Here is a 22,173-nt window from a genome sequence, read left to right as displayed (position 1 = left end):
ACATAAGGTAGTCGTGAAGACGAAGCGATGACCTGTAAATTAACTCTGACATTCACACACACACACACACACACACACTACGTCCTACATTTTAAACTCGACTGGTCGTACGTTGTACACTCATCTGTGATCAATCAAGCCGGACTTTCGGACATTTTGTACAGTTTAAGACTTCTGTGCTTTCAACGTGACTCGAGTTAAACAAACATAGAGTTTATGTAAGTGCGCATCTCGTGCTTGGATTTAAATAAAGTGCTCGTATATGCCAGTTGGCGTAATAGATATAATCCGGATTTATCCACAACTTCGGATTTATCCACAACTTCGGAAAAGCCTTATTATCTATTCCGTAGGTACGTATAACAGGGTTGCGGAATCAACGGGGTTTCAGGGGCTTACACAGAGGCTGGACAGATTGTAAACAAACCGTTAAGAACTTTATTTTTACATCTTTAGTGCATAAATGACAGTTTTTGTTGCAGTTTGTGCCGATATCATATGGTGTAAGAATAAATCCTTGAATACGTCTGAAATCGGTAACAAAATTTAACGTTGCGTGCAGCATTACGTATAGATCTACATGAATGTATTAATAACACATACAAGAACACATGCTTAAAATAAATAAAGTAATTCTGATGTTTTGCAGCACAACCAGCATAAAAAGCTGTCTTTTATCACAGGAGTTTGAAATTCTATCCATAAAGCTAATCTAATGGCTAAATAAAAAAATACCCCTATATAGTTTGAAATTCTACCCATAAAGCTAATCTAATGGCCAAATAAAAAATACCTCTATATAGTAAAAAGACTACAGGAATGAAACGCAGCAGATCCCGGACCCGCCCATTTTCCAGTAAACAAGGGACAAAACAGGGTACCCTACATCGACCCATGGTATAATAATCAAAAGGCCGGTGAAAGAAACTACGAACACTGCTTACCGTGAACTCTTAATTCACAATTATTCAACACTTTCCGCTCATCGTCGGATCCATTACGTTGTTGTTTTTTAGGCTAGATTACCGGTACGCAGTTGTTTACCACTATCGACAAAGCGGGGTTTGGGGCGGTAGTTCCCGATACTAAGGAAATATATAGGATAAAAAGGATTATTAGGTGTTGCGTTAGGTGTTAGGTATTGGGCGCTTAGCAACGATACAATTATACGCTTTTCAATTATTTTTTACGTACCGGTAACGTGCAATAGTCTCGTTTTTTATTCACTGCGAATCTGCCATGTACTTTAACATCGATAACAAAAACAAAAAGAAATATATTCTCTATTTTATATGTTATAATAAATATTCCTATAAATTAATAGAATGTGTTTGTTTTTATTTGTCAGTTAACTAAAATGTTTATTTTATTCGAAGAAGTTGTTGTTGATGTTGTATTGACGTAAACAAAAGACACGTAACCCAATGATCATGAAGCGGGAAATTTGAAAATTGGAAAATTTCCTAGCGAGTGGTATTTTATCATGGCCAGTCATCTAAGCATAGCAATATGGTATGTTTTCTATGTGTTTTATGTCAAGTTAGGTGTAAAACTGACCACTTCTGTGTGAAACACAAAGATATGTCATAATTGGATCACACTCAATTACTTAATTCCGGGGGGGGGCGAGAATGGCCACCTTTTTTAGCGCTCCCATGTATATGAATAGCTTCCTTTTAAGACGAAAGAGGCCTCATTTTCTTATATGGGTGCCTGATTTTCATATTTGGCATACGATATGAATCGCCCAACTTTCGGACTCGGACTGGCTGCGACCTTGGTAGTCTTCTAGAACCACCGACCTTCCGCCGCTAGTCACATGGATGTCTTCATAGACCACTCCGGCTTGGCACATATTACTTGACTGTATTAACTTTCCTTATGATATGTCACGAATTTGATGATTAGTGACTGGGAAATGATATAGTTATTTTTAAGTAAATAGTCTCTATAGACTATATAGGCTAACTCTTGTGATATTATTATTGTCATATATTGTCTCTTTCGGAGGATATAATTCCAAGCACGATCGGACATTTCCCTAGAACCGCTGATCGTTCAGCTTGGTTACACCAGCACTTAAACCAGATAGACACAATCGTAAGGTCTACATCATCGGACATTGTACTAATTAATTAAGCAACATGTATGTTTAAATGCATAAAGTAACGACACAACTAAACTGCCGTAGACAGCTGATAACTAACTGCTGAGGTCAATCATTATAGCCTTTACTGGGATCAAGTCAGGTTCCAAGCAGTTTGACGATTTAACCATAATTCTTCTGAATTAAGATAACTTGGAAAAAAAAACTTAAAAAATAAATCTTAAGACATTTTAGCAGACGACATATAGTTGATTAACACACGTATGACGACACACTGTGATATATGTATAAATATTACGATGGGAATAAAAACGGGACGATTGCACGTTACCGGTAGGTAAAAAAGAATGGAAAAGCGTATAATTGTATCGTTGCTAAGCGCCCAATACCTAACACCTAACGCAATACCTAATAATTCTTTTTATCCTACATATTTCCTTAGTATCGGGAGCTACCGCCCCCAAACCCCGCTTTGTCGATAGTGGTAAACAACTGCGTACCGGTAGAGTGCAATCTAGCCTAAAAAACAACAACAACACGCAATGGATCCGACGATGAGCGGAAAGTGTTGAATAATTGTGAATTAAGAAGAAGGTAGTTCACGGTAAGCAGTGTTCGATGTAGGGTACACTGTTTTTCCGGTAATTTCCCTTGTTTACTGGAAAATGGGTGGGTCCGGGGTTAGTTGCAATAATTCAACTCTCAGCTTAGGCTGAGAGTTGCAATGCGCTCTCTCTTGTCCATGGGTGCAAAATGTTATCAACAATTCAAAAGTTAATGAACACTGAAACTACAAGAGCTTATTAAAATTTACCTATCTTAATCACAAACTCATCCAAATGGTACCATTAAAGCAAGAAATAATTTATTTGTATTGACTAAGGTTTTGTTTTGTACACTGTATGATGTATCCGCCAAATTGGAAAATTGACCCAATATAGGTCAGGTCGCATTACACCAATATTTTGTATGTCGCGTTATGTGTCGAGCCACAAAGTCTATAACGATGTGGTATTCGATACAGAATACACTGTTTCAAATTTTAACATAACAATGTCAGCGAGCAAAGTGTGTTGAAACATCGTCGTGTTTTTATTTGGATGCATGCAAAGGATAACATCCGTAGGTTTCCATTCAGGTAAATTTAACATGGTTATGAAGTCTATTCATTATTTTCCTCAAGTTGTCTCGAACGACATCTGTAACTCTGTTTAGTGAAGCGCACGGATTCCGTGCGCTGAACTGCACCCATGTGTATGAAGGAGTGCATATGGACTCCCAGAGCCGCCATAGCAAAAATTATCAAAGGTTCTGGGAGTCCGTTTATATGGACTAGTCCGGAGTCTGCTGCGTTTTATTCCTGTAGTCTTTATACTATATAGGGGTACTTTTTTATTTAGCCATTAGATTAGCTTTATGGATAGAATTTCAAACTCCTGTGCTATTATGCACCAGTTGAAATTTAAAAAGTATTGTTTCACCGGTGTGTTAGCATACATTAACGTTTAATTGGGAACCCCACAAAGTCGCGTGATCCTGCACCCTGGTAACACGGACTCATTTTTTGTAGCATTATCAGTTTCATTTATGTAATGACAGATGATTTCAAATCAATCAGCTTGATTTTTCCCCTAAGCTTACACGGTTTGTTTTTCAACATCTAGTACACCCCCGGAGTAAGCATATAATTTTGATTGCCCACAGTTCTTAAGTACATACGGCTGAATCATGTCGCTGGTTGAGATAGCGGACGGTGCCGGAGAGACAGTTCATCTCACAGAGACAGATGGCTGTAGAACCTGCACATTTGGAAGGGAGCCTTCGGAGCAGGGGCGGCTAATGAGGAACATCTGTAATCTGGAGTGCAGACCGGACGATATCTTCATACTAGCATCCCCAAAGTCAGGTACAATAAATCCATACCAGCCAAGTTAGAGGACTCCCAATAGATCAAAATTTCTGTGAGCCAACCAGTTGCCATTTTTTGGCTTGATACATGTTTTAAAGAACCAACATGTTTCCAATCTGGAAGTGTAAAATTAATCTTGCCATAATTAATTAGTAAAATAAAGATAGATTGAACTTTAATAAGCTCAATACATTGTTAGCTGTGATTGAACCTAATTAGTGCCATTTAACTCTATAACCATGGGATTGACGTTCCCACACGATAGGTTTTTCGAATGTTACATGTTAAGTTATGAACTACCGTAGTTTTATTTACCTTGACAAATTGCCAGTATTTGCCTGAATTGGGTATTCGGTCTGTTGAAAAACATAGCCGCAGGGAGACTGTGTAGTTTTCCATTTATGAAAAATTCAGAGGCTTTCAAACACTATAGAAGTGTCACCGGACATACATTTGTATAATGTATCGTAGATTTACGTGTAGATGTATATAAATTATTTTACGATTCTTTGTTAAGGTAACGGCATTCTTAATTGAGTATAGTTATCGTATTACTCGATCTGCAGCATTTCCCTTGAGTTATTTTAGTGAATTACAATTAGACATTAGTACGAATCCCCATTTGTTCACGTTTACTAATGCTCACAAATTACTCTTGCATTATCACATACACTAGTTCTTAGTTGATTTTATAGTTAACCTATCAAATAGCTGATATTTAAATGTTTTAACCAATGAAATGTGTCGTTGCGACATGGAGGTGACAAAAAGGCGCATTTTAGATCATTCCGTGATCAGATATTTGACGGAGCTCGTAATTAATAAATATATATTTGAAATATATTTGGTTCGTTGCAGGTAAATATCTTTATCATTATTTCTAAGATTACTTTTCACAAGTAACTGTTTAATATTTTGTATTTCATTTTGCTTATGTATGTGCGTGTTTTGTCTGATATAATATTGTATTGTTTATTTAATATAATATTTTATTGCTATTTTAATGTTGTAATGTTTTACTTTGCTCACCATATCTGTTGGTAAACCATATCTGTTGGTAAACCATATCTGTTGGTAAACCATATCTGTGTGTAAACCATTTATTATATTGCTTATCCTTGTTATTTATAATATTGATGATTCCGTGATCAGCTATTTGACGGAGCACGTAAATAAATATATATTTTAAATATATTTGGTTCGTTGCAGGGTTGTTTATGTAACCACCCTGGTTATCAGGTATTGGGAATCGGCTGCAACCCACCGCCAATAATTAGTAAAAACCCATACGGTGACAATGGCGCCCAAAGTTTATGAAAGAAGTGACGAAGTACTATAAACAGACAGATAAGTACACGTCTTTTGCTTGAGCGAGGCCGGTGAGACTGCGACTACAGCTGGTGCGACTGCAAACCAGCGATAATCACATCGTGGACATCGTGGACATAGAGGTGGCCATAAAGGACACGACCTACTGACACGTTTTTACAACGTCTCAGTAAATATCTTCGACTATCGTCAACATATGGTTTGGATGGTGACAGAGTACACGACTTCTACAACCGACCGTTCTAGGACTCCCAGCGCAACATTCCGACACCCGACGTATCCAGGGAGGAGGATTCCTACCTAGAAACAGACGGACGTTCTTCGCTCCAGGATAACGCGAGTGCGTGTCGTTCTTCCCCAGGGACATACATATTCAATTGTGCGCATAAACATTCGAACGGACAGACTTATACATTCTGCGGATGACAGGGAGGATTCGCTGCGGATCTAGTTGGACACTTATCATTGAACTTTAAAAGTTACATTTTGGATGTTTCTTTGATTTTTATTTAAAGTAAAGTTCCACAGATTGGTGAGCTACTCTTTTCTATTTTATTAAATTTTAATTTGATTCTGATAGCATGCACATACATGTCATAAGTTATTTCATATATTACTAGTCAACTCAATCATTGATTTTTGGTTTAGTATACAAAAATATCTGTTTTTTTTTTTAATCCAGCCATTATTTAAAGTCGTGAGTGATTTGTCCAATTGTATAATGTAAATGATCTTCCATTATAAATCGAAATTAGTCAGCCAAATATATACATATATATATCTATAGGTTTCTAATACACAAGTATGTTTTCGCTTAACCGTCAATTTCCTCGTGCATTGCATGCCTAGTTGTTTACTTACATACACCGTTACAGGTAAAGGTAGACACTGAGCGATTCAAGGAGTATTACGTAGTAGTGCATGTGTACCGACTAGAGGATACTTTAAAGTATAAATCAATGTAGTATACCATAGAATTTAGTATACAAACATTATTGTGGATATAGCCTTAATAACAACAAATTTACAGGATTTAGTTCACAGTAAGCACTTTAAACAAATTGATAGATTTGTGGATAAGTGTCAAGCTGATAATCCGATAAACTTACTGCATTTGACTGCTTTATCATTGATTCATTGGATTGAGATAATTTTAATTGTGCAAGTTTTCTTTTAAAATTGGATAGTAAAGCTATCTATGTTTATTATATATAGATAACGTTATATACGTTATAGAAATACATGTAGATATATAGTTGCATATATTTACGCTAAAGATAGAGATATATGGAAAACTAAGTTGTAATTGACGTAAGTGATTGAATTCAATTTCATGTAGATATATAGTTGCATATATTTACGTTATAGATATAACTATATCTAAAACTACTTTGTCATTGACGTAAGTGATTGAACATTTTTAAGTGCAGATGTTTTTGCCATTGGATAGTTAAGGTAGCTGATAGTAGGCTAGTATATAAAGTAGTTTTACAGTGAGTGATTTCATCCTGAGACTATTAGAGCTGCAACGATTCGATCCGATGCATCCAAAATCGGATCGAAATGCGTCGATTCGATTACGATTCTATTCGATTCTTTAACATATAGACATATATATATATACATAGATACGTAAAGTTCGCTGTATTCTGACTATTTGATACGGAAAGGTGTAGGTTTTGTCTTTACCTGTTATTACGACGCGTGCGTTTGGCTGCTTATTACTTTAGTCATCCAATCAATAAGCGCGTTACGGTCTACTTTCGGAAAAAGCGTCAAAATGGCTGATCGAGTCGTATCCGACTAATTGAAATTATCAGATGCGCATAAGAAGCTAAAATAAAAAAAAAGTGGCAGTATTTTGGGTTTCTGGATGGTAGCCCTCCCGATAAAGCAAAGTGTAAACTGTGCTTCACGGATGCAAACATAACGTTGATTTAGCAAGACTAAGAGTAAGCACAAGTGCAACTACTCAAGTCGCCAGCCAGAAATGTAGTTCTGTTTCTGTTGGGAATTTGTTAAGTTTATAAGAGAATGTGCTTTGTCCTACAGGTAACAGGTGATGCTGTCACGGCACAATGGTAGACATGCTTGTAGCGGTTTTGGATATTAAGTATAATAGTGATAGTATTATCACTAAACTGCTTCCAGATGTTCTTATGATTATTTATTTAATTTTATATTATTTTGTATTCAACACAATCTTCTAGTCAGAAGTTTTTATATTAAAATTGAGTCCTAATTTGCAATTTTTTATGTGTTTTATTGAAATATTGACATAGTTTGAAAGACAATTTGCAGTTTCTTGCAAAATATTCCTTACAAATGTAAATTAAACACACTTTCAACAGTGTTTAAAACACTGTTGAACCAACCAAACTATATCAAACAAACACACAATTTGGCAAATGCCCAAGATATCTAGGTATGCGACACTTTTGAACATAAATGTTTATTTTGAGGCAGAAGAATGAATATATGATAAAACTAGGTTTGAAGATGAATCGAATCGAAGAAATCGGTATCGGAGTGTCTGAAATCGAATCTAATCGAGCTGTTGGTGAATCGTTGCAGGTCTAGAGACTATAGTAGATTGTGTCCGGTCGTAGTAGACTCCACTATCGCGAATATTTATTTACGCTTGATAATAATTGATGGTCATTTGTTGATTGCAGTTAGACTATTGTTGATACTTAAATGTGAATTGACATTTGAAATTAACGCGTTTAACGGATGAGTTAGCGGAATACTATAGAATATTCTGATAATAGAATCGATGCGTTGATGTGGTAAGGGAAGTAATTGAACTTATTACTGAACAAATTTATCTTAAACGCTGTCCATTGATTTCTCGGTAAAGGGGATTACTCAGATCAAAACGTATTAAATTTAAAGGGGGTGTAATTAGCTATCCTGAAACTGTATTAAAGGGATAACACTAGCGAATTTCAAAGTGTTTTGTTTATTTTTCAGCTACATTGTCATTTCGACAATATTAATTATTATCATTTTAACAACGAGTTAATAATCATTAATATATTTAGTGTGTGATTGTATACACCACTACTATATTAAGAGTGTGCTTGATATACAAGATTGAGTTTGAATCACGGGTTATTTTGCATGTGCTTTATACACTTTATCATTTCTCTCTCTATACTTGTATATATGTGTGTGTGATCTAGGACTGTAACATTAGTTCGTTTGAATATTTGAAAAGAACACATTATTTAGTGTTCTGTAATAAAATGGCTAACGGCGGATCAAACTACAATCTTCGAGATATTACAAAGAGGACGAAACTGAATTTGTCAGATTCAGGAAAGAGTTTGTCAGAAGAAGATAGGTTACGTCGCAGAATAGAGGAATTAGAAAAACAGAGACGGACAGAAGAGGAGCTAACTACATTCCAACAGAAACGGGATGAATTGATACAACTTCGAAGAGCAGCGTCATCAATACAGATAGATGCTGAAACAAACAATGCTATATCGGACAGCGGTACAGATGAATATTTTGATATTTCAGCTGAAACCAGTAAGCTACAAGACAAACTGGCTCAGCAACAAGAAGAACAGCAGTACCTTGGAGAAAAAGAGAATATCTCGGCTACTCCGAAAGGGCGACTACCAAAAGTGAAGTCACGCTCGGACGAAATTACGCGTAGAGAAGAACGTGACCCGAAGACAGAAGAAATGCATCTGCAATGGGATCTACGTAGAAAAACAGAAGAGATAGACATACTAAACAAGCGACTTCTGAGCAGCGAGAAGAAAATTTCACTGCTACAACTCGAGTTGCAGGAGAGCAAGCTGAAGAATTTCGAAGAAACAGAAAAGAGAGAGTTGATGTTAAAGAGACACGAAGAACAGTTGATAAAATTGCAATAGAAAATAGATGACAGAATTGGTGATCTGGAAGAACGAGAGCAAAAGCTGGCGGACCGTTCTAAAAGATTAGAAGAGCGAGAACAACAACTCCATGATGCAAACAGACCCTTCAGTCGCTGCAAAGAAAGAGATAAACTTGATCTGAAAATTCGACATCTTGAACAACAAAAGGCCAGACTGGAAGCTGTATTCTTAGAGGAGGGGCAGGATACAATACGAAAACATACGATTACCAACCACAACACGAGGGAATGGGATGACAAAGTACACATAACACCATTTTCAGGAAAGGAACCTGTTCCAAAGAATGAAGCATCATTTGAAGAATTCAAGCTGGAGTTCGAAAGCATTAGACAGATATATTCGGAGCCAATACTCAAGCAATCCTTACGAAAAGCTCTTCGAGACCAGGCCAGAAAATGCATGCTGCATTTATCAACGAATGCATCTATTGATGACATTATACACAGTTTGGAACAAAAATTAGGTATTGTAGCTAGTGAAGATTGCATTCTATCGAGATTTCTACTAGCAGAACAGAAAACCGAAGAATGCAAAGTAGAATGGGGTTAAAGGTTAGAAGACATGCTACTCCAGGTAGGACGCAGAACACATATGAAAGAACCAGAGAGAAATAAGAAACTAAAGAATAGATTATGGAGAGGGCTCAAAAACAACGAGTTGAGACATGCAACATGTGTATATTTTGAAAGTGACATGACCTATGAAGAGCTTCGGAATAAAATTAGAGCTGAGGAATATGAAATGAAGTGAGAAAGAGAACAAACATCTAACAGGAATAGAAATGTTAAATTGCATCAGACATCAGTGGAGCCACACGAGACAGAAGTGATGATGAAAGTGATGCAACGACTTGATGACCTAGAAAGAAAACTTGATGACTTCAAGAATCTTCAGACACAGTATGATGTCATTGAATCAAGACCACAAAGAGGTGGAATGCGACAAAACACGAGACACCGGACTGGTTATAGAAACCGCGGGATAAGCTTTTACCAAGGTAACAGAATTGCAGAAGATCAAGCACAACCCGAAGTAAACACCCAACAACCTTTAAACTATAAACTGTCACCATTAAGGATCAAATTTGTGACAGCACAATTATCGATCCTAAAACATCCTTATTTGACAGACTAGTCGGACACTCGAATGCGTCTGAAATTGAATTTAATGTTAAGCAAACTATGGCTCTAATTGACAGTGGAGCCATGGTTACAACAGTAAGCCAAGCATTCTTTGAACAGCTTGTACCAAAACCAGTGTTACGTACACTAGAATAGCTACAGCTCTCCGTTAAGGGGGCAGATGATAAGGAGATTCCTTATATAGGGTACATTGAAGCCTGTATAAGGGTCCCAAAAGTAACAAATGAATCATTTCCGGCTCCTGTGCATGTAGTATATAATACTGACTTTAATTCAGACGAACCCGTCATAATTGGGACGAATGTAATTAGATACATGTCAGATAAATCCAATTTGTCGGAAGAGTGGAAAACCGCTCTTCTGACAATATCAACTCAGGAATCCGGTGGTACGGTAAAAACTACGGGAAAATCTGTTAGTATCCTGCCTTTCGAAACTGTTACCGTTTCAGGTATAATGAGAAAGACCTCTAACTGTAATAGCGCTGTCACAGAACAATCGTCTGGCACCGACTAGGCTAGGAATATGTCAAAGGGTAGTCAATTTGAACATACCCGTTACAACTGTGATGGTTCCTGTCCGCATTTTTAACATGTCTGCGAAAACAATTTACTTACCTCCAAATTCTGTTGTCTGTGATTTACATGACGTCACTGTATTGAGATTATGGACGCCTGAAAATTCTCAGACTACCGAAAAGCATAGTCTATCAGATCATACTGAAAATCATTTAAAGAAGCATTTTCTTTAAAATATCAGAGTAAATCTTGATCATTTGGAAACTGATAAAAAATGTTACTCTAGAGAACTTCTTTTGGAAGTGGCGAAACGTTTTCTCGCAGGGTCCACTCGATATAGGCAAGACCAAAATTGTCAAACATGAAATAAAACTCGAAAATCCAGAGCCATCTAAAGAGCCATATCGACGTGTCCCCCCATGGCCTTATTGATGAAGTTCGTGAACATTTACATGAAATGTTGTCGATGGATGTCATCACACATTCTCAGAGTTCTTTTTCGTCCAATGTGGTCATTGTACGTAAATAGGACGGATCTATACGCTTCTGTATCGACTATAGAAAGTTAAATGCACAAACGCATAAAGATGCATACCCAATACCCAGAATTGACGATACTATCCACCTGCTTTTCGGGTCTAAGTACTTCACCAAATTTTACCTGAAATCCGGATACTGGCAGGTGGAGGTGGCCGAAAATGACAAACAGAAAACGGCTTTTCAAGTAGGAAACTTGGGTTTCTATCAGTACACCTGGATGCCATTCGGCCTCTGTAACGCCCCAGCAACCTTTCAAAGGTTGATGGGACGTTGCATGGGGTAAGTGAACCTTAAGGAGTGCCTCATCTATTTAGATGACACAATTGTGTTTTCTCCCACTTTTAAATCACATATAGAAAGAATAGAAGCTGTTTTTAAACAAAAAGATGCTCATAACCTGAAGCTCAAAGCTTCTAAATGTGAGTTTTTTTAGAAGAGGTGAGCTATCTTGGCCACATTGTGATGAAAGATGGTATCAAAACTGATCCCGCCAAAACCCAAGTTATAACAAAATGGCCTATCCCGACATCAGTAAAAGCAGTTCGTAGCTTCTTGGGTTTTGCTAGGTACTACAGGAAGTTCATAAAACATTTTGCACAGGTTGCACGCCCATTAAACGATCTGCTGATTGGCGGTTCTGGATCAAAATCCAAGAAAGTGGTCACTTCCAAGTTCCTGTGGGGAGAACCACAGCAACGCGCATTTAACACTCTTATCGAGAAGTTGAGCACGACACTGGTGTTAGCCTATGCTGACTACACCAAACCATTCAAGGTACACACTGATGCCTCCGCCGCTGGTCTTGTTGCAGTTTTGTACCAAAACCAGGATGGCGTTGACAGAGTTGTAGCATTTGCGAGCCGAAGTCTGAGGGCACCCGAACGGAATTACTACTCAAGTAAACTGGAATTTTTGGCTCTTAAATGGGCTGTTACTGAGAAATTCCATGATTACTTGTATGGTGTCCCGTTCTAGGCCTTCACAGACAATAACCCACTTACCTATGTCTTGACAACTGCGAAACTTGACGCTTGTGGACGCTGGGTAAACGGTCAAGAATCGGACCCTGTTTTATCAAAAGTGCGGCAGTTTGTGGCTTTGGGAAATCTACCTGATCCAACTCAGAAACGATCTCTAGACCCTGAGGTTCAGAAATTCGTCAAAATATTCACTAAACTAAAACTTCAGGATTGTATTTTGTATCATTCATGTTTAGTTAATGGTGAAGCTAAAAATCAACTTGTGCTACCTAAGTCAGCGCAATTTGCCATTTTCAAGGCCTTACATGATGACCTTGGTCATCAAGGTCGTGACCGAAAGTTGTGTCTCTTTCGAGATAGATTTTATTGGCCAGGAATGGTCAAAGATGTCACACAGTGGGTGAAGGGGTGTAATCGTTGCATCCGGCGTAAAACTATACCACAACGAGCAACAGGTTTAATTAAAACTTGCTCGTCTTCCCCAATGGAATTGGTATGAATTGATTATCTTTTCTTAGAAATGTCTAAGGGAGGATTTGAGAACGTTTTGGTTATTACCGACCATTTTTCTCGGTACGCACAGGCAATACCGACGAAAAACCAAACCGCCCGAACCACGGCACATGCACTTTTCTATAACTTTTTTGTGCATTATGGATTTCCAGAAAAATTGCTCAGTGATCGTGGTCAAAATTTCCTGTCAAAGGTCATACAACGACTCTGTAAAATTGCAGGCATCCGGCGAACACACACAACACCTTACCACCCGCAGGGTAACGGTCAATGTGAGCGTTTTAACCAAACCTTGCTGGGAACGCTGCCCAATGAAAGGAAGAGTGACTAAAAAGCAGCCATTCCTTCCTTGGTGCATGCGTACAACTGTACAGCGCACGAATCCACGAGCTTTTCCCCGTATAGGCTTATGTTCGGTAGAACGCCACGATTAGCCGTTGATTCAGTATTAGGCCTGCAGGGACAATCTGTAAGTGGCACTTGTCCAACAGACTATATGCAGCAGATTGAAAGAAATCTGCAAGAATCCTATAAATTGGCAAACAAGGTAGCTTTTCGCGGTGGCGACAAAGCTAAATATTATTACTACGGGAAAGTGCGGGAAATGAAAATTGTTGTAGGAAACAGAGTCCTCATTAAAAATTTGGAGTTGAAAGGAAGACATAAGCTTTCAGATATTTGGAGCGAACATGTGTATCGCATAATTGATCAACCGGCCCCCTTATACCTGTTTTAAGGTACAAAAAGTAGACAAATCCGGGGTAATCAAAACGTTACACCGAAACAATATCTTAACGTTGAAAAACCTACCAATAACAAATGAAATTTCCTTCTGAATCTGACATGAATTGCAGTATATTATCTGAGAGTGAAATATCTGGAGTATATAGATCACCGCACAGACGAGCACCTGGCGAATTTGGTGTACTTCCGAGACGGTCAAATCGCTCACGAAAACCGCCAGTATGGTAGGTTTCCGGTGCTTTTGTTACATAGACCGTGTTTCTGCCTTGTGATTTTATATTGTATATTAAGTAACCGTTTAAAAAATTATAAACATTTATGTACTGTGTATTTTCTTATATATGGTACACATAATGACTATTATTGTACACATATTGTGGCGTTTATTGATTTGTTTTGTTATAAACAATGCTTTATTAATATTAATTATATGCATGTACATGTATGTAGTGACTCGAATAATGTTAAGTGGTGTATACAATCACATAACGGGATAAATACTTATCTAACAAAATCATAAGCTACTACATCAATTGTTTTATAAAGAATTTTCGCAGGGAATGTCGAGGACGACATTTACCGAAGGAGGGAAATGTGTCACCGGACATACATTTGTATAATGTATCGTAGATTTACGTGTAGATGTATATAAATTATTTTACGATTCTTTGTTAAGGAAACGGCATTCTTAATTGAGTATAGTTATCGTATTACTCGATCTGCAGCAGTTCCCTTGAGTTATTTTAGTGAATTACAATTATACATTAGTACGAATCCCCATTTGTTCACGTTAACTAATGCTCACAAATTACTCTTGCATTATAACATACACTAGTTCTGAGTTGATTTTATAGTTAACATTTCAAATAGCTGATAATTAAACGTTTTAACCAATGAAATCCGTCGTTGCGACATGGAGGTGATAAAAAGGCGCATTTTAGATCATTCCGTGATCAGCTATTTGACGGAGCTCGTAATTAATAAATATATATTTGAAATATATTTGGTTCGTTGCAGGTAGATATCTTTATCATTGTTTCTAAGATTACTTTTAACAAGTAACTGTTTAATATTTTGAATTGCATTTTGCTTATGTATGTGCGTGTTTTGTCTGATATAATATTGTATTGATTATTTAATATAATATTTTATTGCTATTTTAATGTTGTAATGTTTTACTTTGCTCACCATATCTGTTGGTAAACCATATCTGTTGGTAAACCATATCTGTGTGTAAATCATTTATTATATTGCTTATCCTTGTTATTTATAATATTGATGATTCCGTGATCAGCTATTTGACGGAGCACGTTAATAAATATATATTTGAAATATATTTGGTTCGTTGCAGGGTTGTTTATGTAACCACCCTGGCTATCACGTATTGGGAATTTGCTGCAACCCACCGCCAATAATTAGTACAAACCCATACGGTGACAGAAGTGATGTTTATTAACAAAACATCATGAAACATTACTAACTGTTTTATTATTTCAAACTGCTCAGCTATTAGGTCCTTTAAAGGGGCCTTTTTACTTTTTGGTAAATTGACAAAATTCTTAAAAGGTGTTTCAGATTCACAAAATTTCGTTTAAGTTGTCATATTGTGAGGAAACAGTAATACCAAACATTTACCAGGCTCTACAATATCCATTATATGCATCTTTTGACGATTTAAAAACCTAAAAAATATAAAGCGTTATAACGAGAAACGATTTAATAATTTTGAGAATTATGTTATTATATTTTGGGAAACTACGAGACGAGGCGTGCTTACCGTAATTACTCTATGTTTTCGTGTCCGAAAACTTAGATACGAAAAATATTCACAAAATACAGGTGTCCGAAAACTTAGAGTCGAAAATTGAAGTGTCCGAAAATAGCGTCAATTGTATCAACGACTACCGATAATAGCACGCGCTTGTAAAATACCACGCCTTATAGTATAAATTACAATTATATATTTTTGCGCTGCATTTTAAATAATTTTAAATGCTTAAATTATTTGACAGAAAGTCACTACAATGTTGTTCTTTGACCAACGAGTTCAAAGATCAGCATGTGATGTACCGTTACTCGCTATTATGAACCTGTAATTAACGCAGTAAAACATGCAAACTTTGTATTCTTTGTTTGTTCATTTCCGATAGTTGTTGTCTAATACCTTCCATTGTTCGTAAAACTTGCAATAGGGTGCATTACACATTGAAGCGTTTAGTATTTGTCACAGTTATTTTACTGAGAAGAGGTTGTAGTAGTAGTACCATTGCGGTAAATAATTGAACTGTTAATTTGCACTACCCCTGGTTATTGTCATAACGATTATGCTGTGGGGCAAAACCATTGTTTAATACCGGTTTACAAGGTTATTTACCCAATGACGCAAATGTAAAGGTCCGTTGCCCTCATGCATGCATCCGCCATGTATTATGATGTTAATCTGGTTGTAAAACCCTATGATCGAAGTTATCGAAAACAGGACCGAAATTTGGGAAAATAGCTCTGTAAAATATACTGTCCGAAAACTTAGAGACATTAATTATGGACGAAAACGCGTGTGTCCGAGAATTTAGAGTCACGAAAGATAATTATTTTTGCTAAAAAAGGGGTGTCCGAAAACTTAGAGTGTCCGATAACATAGAGTAATTACGGTATATAAAGTATATAACACCTCCCTCATTGTATGAGCGCGGATGGCCGAGTGGTCTAAGCGGTAGACTTTTACTCCAGGACTTCAGGGGTCAGTGGTTCGAGCCCAGTTGAGGGTGCCTTTTTTATTTGTCGAAATTTTAATCTAGTTTTTTAACTGGAGCTTTTTAGATTCAATGTTTACATTTATCAATATCAAGCATTTAACGACAAACTTCAATACATTTCAAAATCTGCGAAAAGGCCCCTTTACAAAATATTGCGTTCATTCCTTTTTGTTGATTACAATTTTGTCAAACTGTAAACCAGTCCCTGTAATACAAACTTCTCTTTGTCTGTCTGGCTGGCTACATTTTTCATCCAAAAGTAATTAAATTGATAATAGTAGTAATATATTAATAAAATAGTTAGTAATAAAATTTTATGATCATGTTGTTGTTTTTTTTTATAACAAAGGCTTAGATTGAATCTGGTTCATGTGGCCATTTGGTGTTTATCTAACCAAGTCTATGCGAATTTTGAATATTGGTCACGTGTGTCGAACAACTAGCTTACCGAGTCAAATATAAGAAAATAATCATTTATACAACTCTTAACGTCAAATTTTTCATGAAATCGGTCAGATATTTGTTTTACGGATGTAGTAAACCCATATATAGAAGGTATAGCTAAAGGTCCGTTGCTAAAACAGCTGTTCATGCATGGAAATCGACATTGCCATCGTCAATAAACATTTCAAGCTTTTATTGAAATCATGTGTTTTACATTAAACACGTGTAAAGTGTACAGTGTTGGTTTTGAAAACATGGATTTGTAGCAGTTAGCGTGGCTCCTGTTAGACCGGGTGTCCATATAAATAATTCATATAAAAACATAAGAATACATCCTTTAACTTCAATATACACGGTCAGTGCAACACGAAACATAGATGTCTAATATTCAGAATGTAGAAATCATACGGAATCAGACAATGTTTTGTCAACGGACATCCATATCCCTCTTGTTCCTTAGAGACATTCTATAATATAATGTATAATATAAACCTAACCCTAAGTATTACGACATGCGCCTGTGTTCAGCGTCACTATTATGACGAACTCTAGTTTCATTAGTGCTTATTACATTGTACGTATACAGGTACGCACTGGACATGGGAGATCATAAGCATGATGATAAACGGACGAGCGGAAACCATCCCCAAACCTAAGATTGACAATATGCTTGAAAATCAGCCCCATGATAGCTTGGCCGCGATTCCTAACCCCCGCGTGCTCAACTCGCACCTGAGCATTGATTGGTTGCCCAGACAAATGTTGGAAAAGCAGTGCCGCATTGTCTTCATATTACGCAACCCCAAGGACATGGCCGTGTCCTTTTACAACCACGTGAAAGGCATCAAAAGCTACCACTATCAAGGACAGTGGAAAGACTTCTTTCCATTTATACTTAAAGGAGAGAGTGCGTATACTTATATTTAGTAACAGTTAAATCCATAATAACATGTATGCAAATTAAACAGAACATCGTGAACTTTTTTTCGTAATTATTTGCAGAACACTCTATGAGCACATAAAGGCCCAATGTGTTTTACGTTTCAGTGGAGTACGGGAGCTGGTTTACCTATGTTAGAGAATGGGAACGGTTCATACACGACAACCCAAACTACCCAATACATCTGATGTTTTATGAGCAGTTAATTAAGGTAATATATATATATATATATATATATATATATATATATATATATATATATATATATATATATATATATAGGGGTCGATTTTGTTTTGAAGATCTTTATATTCGATTAGAACCATTAATAATGTGCTTATTTAAATGTATATCAGAAGGCTTCTACTAGCTCAGGTAGAGCGCTGGACTACATATTCGATGATCTCGATGGTGTATTCTTCCGCCTAAATAACTTGTGTTGGGAATGTTCATGAAATGCTGTCTACGGCTGTTCCGCCCTCCACCAGTCTTCAGTTGATTCAAGACGGGTAGTTGTCATTTACTGGTATTAGTACGCACTTAAATCCTCTCAAAAATTATACCAAACGCGGTCAATAACTTACATAAAGTCGATGAAGTTAATCGCGTCAATTTAGCTCTGAATTCAGTCTTCTGTACCGTCAGCAGTTCCTCTGACTTACTCTTCAGTCGGTTTAGGACTATGTGTAGCATTACTTTGCAGGGATGGCTAATTCGGCTGATGGTGCGGTAAAGCTCGCACAACTTGAGGTTGCCTTCTTTTCGGCAGATTGATGACCAGACACCAGGTTTACTGCAGTATTTGGTCCAGCTGTTCAGGACTTGGGTATTCTCGGTCAGGAGGTTCCAGTCAGCGTCTACTATAACACTGTTCATGGGCCGAATATTCGCGCGGTGCATTGAGTGCGCTGTATGCCTTATTACGGCGGAATTTGATCATATGTTTGTCAATCTTGATAAATTGCTCATCCATCCTAACATATGCGACTTCTTTCATCTTCTTCTTCGTCTTCCTGTTCGCTTTCTTGTAATCTGTTCTAGAGCCTTGCCGTGTTTGGCACACTGCTCATAACTCATATCTCTTTTTTTGTCGCAGTGGTCAATGATCTCCGTCTCACGCATTGATTGTTCTTGCTTCTCTCTCCTAAGAACTTCATCGGCCGACGTCAGGAGGTCTTCATGGATTTTGTTTGTGATAGTGTAGATGTTATTGTATTGAATGTTCAGTGCTTCAAACTTGCCACATATCTGTGTTTGAAATGCCCCTCCTATATATGGATCTTCAGTTTTTCGTGATAAAATCTAATGCGAGGGTTCTCGGCGATACGCTTGTTCTTTGCAATTAATATTTCATGTTCAACATATTTTCGAATGTTACCGGTATTTGATTTTCGTTTAAACACTATTTATTTAGTTCAATAGAACGTACATATAAGCAATACAATACAAACATACATATTATTTTCGAACAATACACAAGGCAGGAGGAAAGTGCAGTATTGCTTAATATAAAGGCTGTCGGATACAATTTGACAGAATTGAGAAAAAAGCTCGATGCTTATGCTATGTCTCTCTTCTGTCTGTTAGAAGCGCTGCTGTTATGGTGTAAACAACCAAACGTGTAACAACAACTTATAAAAATGACAACATTTTGAAACATATAGTTCAGTGATGGTATTTGAATACCGTTTAGAAATGGAGAAAATATATATGTTGTAATACAAATCATATTACAGGGTAGTATAGATACCAAAAAATGTAATAAGTTGAGAAGGAAATGGAAGGAAGTGTAAGAGTAGAGTTCGAGTAAGAGAAGTTGCGATAAGAAAAGAAGTAGTTGCGGGACAGGGAATCGTTAGCAGAAATGGTTTGTTCCTGAGATGGAGTAGGATTAGAATCTATGACTATCTCGGATGAAAGACTGAACATGTTTGAAAATAAATGAATTTACTTCGTATGATCCGTCTTTAACACCAAAGAGAAGTAGTTGCAGAGTTATTGGTTGAAAACTGGGCAGATTGTCAAAAAGGATAACTCTTTTCACAGTATAAATGGGACAATTGAAGAAGAAATGATATGTTTCTTCAATCTCACCACAGTGACAATATGGACTTTGTACAATATTTTTTGCGTGCAAATGTTCATTTAAGCTGTTACAATGCCTTCGTAAAAGTGCATGTAGAATATTAGACTGCCGCTCTCCATTGTAGTAATGCTGGGGAATTATTTTGTTTATCTTTGTTTAGATTTGCTTTGAAAGCTGAGAGAGAGGGAGCTGTTCTTACAGATTCAGGTAAATTGTTCCAAGTTAATAGTTGATGGTAGGAAAGATCGTGAAAAAAGTTGTGACTTACATTGAATGCTGCGAATATTGTGAGAATTGCGAAGTGAATAAGCCGAACTGTCTCCAACGCTAGAGGGGATTAGGGTACACAAAAAGGGGGGGGGGGGGTGATAAAGAATTATACATTTTATAGAAATTGGTAAGTTAATGTTTTGTTCTCTTATTTTTTAATGGTTCGAGAGCCGTTTCATTATATAGATTCTGCAAAGATGCTGAACCTGTTCCTCCGCTGATTATTCTTGCTGCGTCGTGTTGAATCTTTTCAAGTTCAATTTCATCTTGTGTAGTAATGTTGGCCCACACTACATCAGCATATTCGAGAATTGGTCTGATAAATGTTGTTTATATCAATAGAAGGGACTTTCTTTCGAGCGTAAACTTGAACGTTCGCATTTAATTAATTCTCTGACATGCTTTCTTCTTGATTGATTCAATATGATCGTGCCAGGAACATGAATCTGAAAAAATTAAGCCGATATGTTTATGAGACGAAACCTCAGTGATTTGGCAGTCGTTGAGAAAAAGAGGGGGATGGATTGGGAGGTTGGCTTTTCTAGACATTACTAAGGATTCGGTTTTGGATGGATTGAAGGTAACCAACCACTTATCAGCTCAATAATGGATTTTTGCAAGATCAGAGTATTGATGGTTAGCTGCATCAATCGGGTTGTCGACGATTATATATAGCGCAGTATCGTCTGCAAATAGGCGAATTGGACAGTGAATATCTCGTACAATATCGTTGATGTATATAAGAAAGAGGAGGGGCCCTAATATAGACCCTTGAGAAACACCAGCATTTATGGGTAATGGGTCAGATTGGCAGCCGGAGATTACAACTCACTGGATCTTCTCCTGTAGGTAGTCTTTTAACCAAGATAGAGGATTTCCAGAGATACCACATAGTCGGAGCTTGTGAATAATTCCTTCGTGCCATACTCTATCATTTTCTGTATACTAGTGTGTGTTTTCTAGATGGTGCGCCAGTAACTTTGATAAACTATATGTTCTTCCCTATTCCGTGTTCACGTATTCTGTATACCACAGGACTATGAGTTGGAGCTGCGCCGTCTGGCGACCTTTTTGGGCCTGGACCTGGACAGTGGGCTTCTAGCAGAGATAGCGGACAAATGCCGCTTCCACAACATGCAAAAGGACAAGGCTCTACCTGCAGAACTACAAAAAACTTTAATAAAACAAAACTTTAGTTTCTTCAGGAAAGGTAATACGCCTATTACATAATTTCAGAATAAATTTTATCTATCATAACTTATTTCTAATATTAAGATATGTATTTACCCCAATACCTTTATATTTAATTTAATCGAAGACTTGTTTAATCATTTCGTTGATCGACGGTTAAATGCATATGTGAAATAAGCAACACGTAGCATTACAACTCCTGGCATGGTTTTACTGTTTTAGGTAAGATTGGCGACTGGAAGAACTGGTTCACCGTGGCCCAGAGCGAGGAGTTTGACCGCGTGTACGAAGAGAACATGAAAGCCTCCAGTCTCACGTTTCAGTACAACTGACTACTTATATTCAAAGTCACGGAACTTACATGTATCTATTCATAACAATCACTACGCAGAGTCGTCTTGCCATGCTCTCACGTACAATTTGATCCAGCTTCGCTGGTTCAATTCAAATCTTTGCGCGGAGGTTGTATTCATAATATTCGTAATAGTCATTGGAATGTAAACGGGTATTGTTTAACAGCTATTTGTAATAAATTGAATAACCTGTAGCATTCGTTGCGTTGTCAATATCAATGATGGAGTTTAACCCCACAAACAATGTTAAATGGTGGAAAACAATACACGTTCGTTGTGATGAAACACATCAAAGTCTGTAATTGAAGAAAGATTCATCAAAATGATATTCGCAAAAATATTAACTTAATAATCAACAGGTCGAGCACAGTTAAATCACTTATAATAGTATATGTTGCAATATGAGTATGTAAATTTGCCAGCTATAATAGATTGTG

General features: G+C 37.0%; 1 protein-coding gene across 4 annotated transcripts; it reads left to right on the top strand.

Moving 5' to 3' along the window:
- The first annotated feature begins 79 nt into the window (after positions 1–79).
- On the top strand, positions 80–21,930 carry LOC127856930 (sulfotransferase 1C4-like). Of its 4 annotated transcripts, none has more exons than XM_052393149.1 (6): positions 80–218; positions 3,812–4,013; positions 17,483–17,803; positions 17,944–18,047; positions 21,228–21,402; positions 21,606–21,930. In XM_052393149.1, exons 2-6 carry the CDS (start codon positions 3,836–3,838, stop codon positions 21,713–21,715), a joined length of 888 nt encoding a protein of 295 aa, XP_052249109.1. In that variant the 5' UTR covers positions 80–218; positions 3,812–3,835; the 3' UTR covers positions 21,716–21,930. The 4 variants fall into 4 exon arrangements, with proteins under 4 accessions (XP_052249109.1, XP_052249110.1, XP_052249107.1 ...); XM_052393150.1 differs by lacking the exon at positions 80–218 and adding an exon at positions 225–353; XM_052393147.1 differs by lacking the exon at positions 80–218 and adding an exon at positions 2,624–2,711.
- Positions 21,931–22,173: the final 243 nt, after the last annotated feature.

This window comes from Dreissena polymorpha, chromosome 14 (genome assembly GCF_020536995.1).
Source record: "Dreissena polymorpha isolate Duluth1 chromosome 14, UMN_Dpol_1.0, whole genome shotgun sequence".
Lineage (NCBI taxonomy): Eukaryota > Metazoa > Mollusca > Bivalvia > Myida > Dreissenidae > Dreissena > Dreissena polymorpha.
This window is presented reverse-complemented; position numbering and strand designations above follow the sequence as displayed.

Coding starts and splice junctions, on each gene's coding strand:
- LOC127856930 (XM_052393149.1), top strand. CDS start 3,836: ATGTCGCTGGTTGAGATAGCGGACGGTGCCGGAGAGACAGTTCATCTC. Junction 4,014..17,482: donor ACTAGCATCCCCAAAGTCAG/GTACAATAAATC, acceptor GTACGTATACAG/GTACGCACTGGACATGGGAG. Junction 18,048..21,227: donor TTTATGAGCAGTTAATTAAG/GTAATATATATA, acceptor TGTATACCACAG/GACTATGAGTTGGAGCTGCG.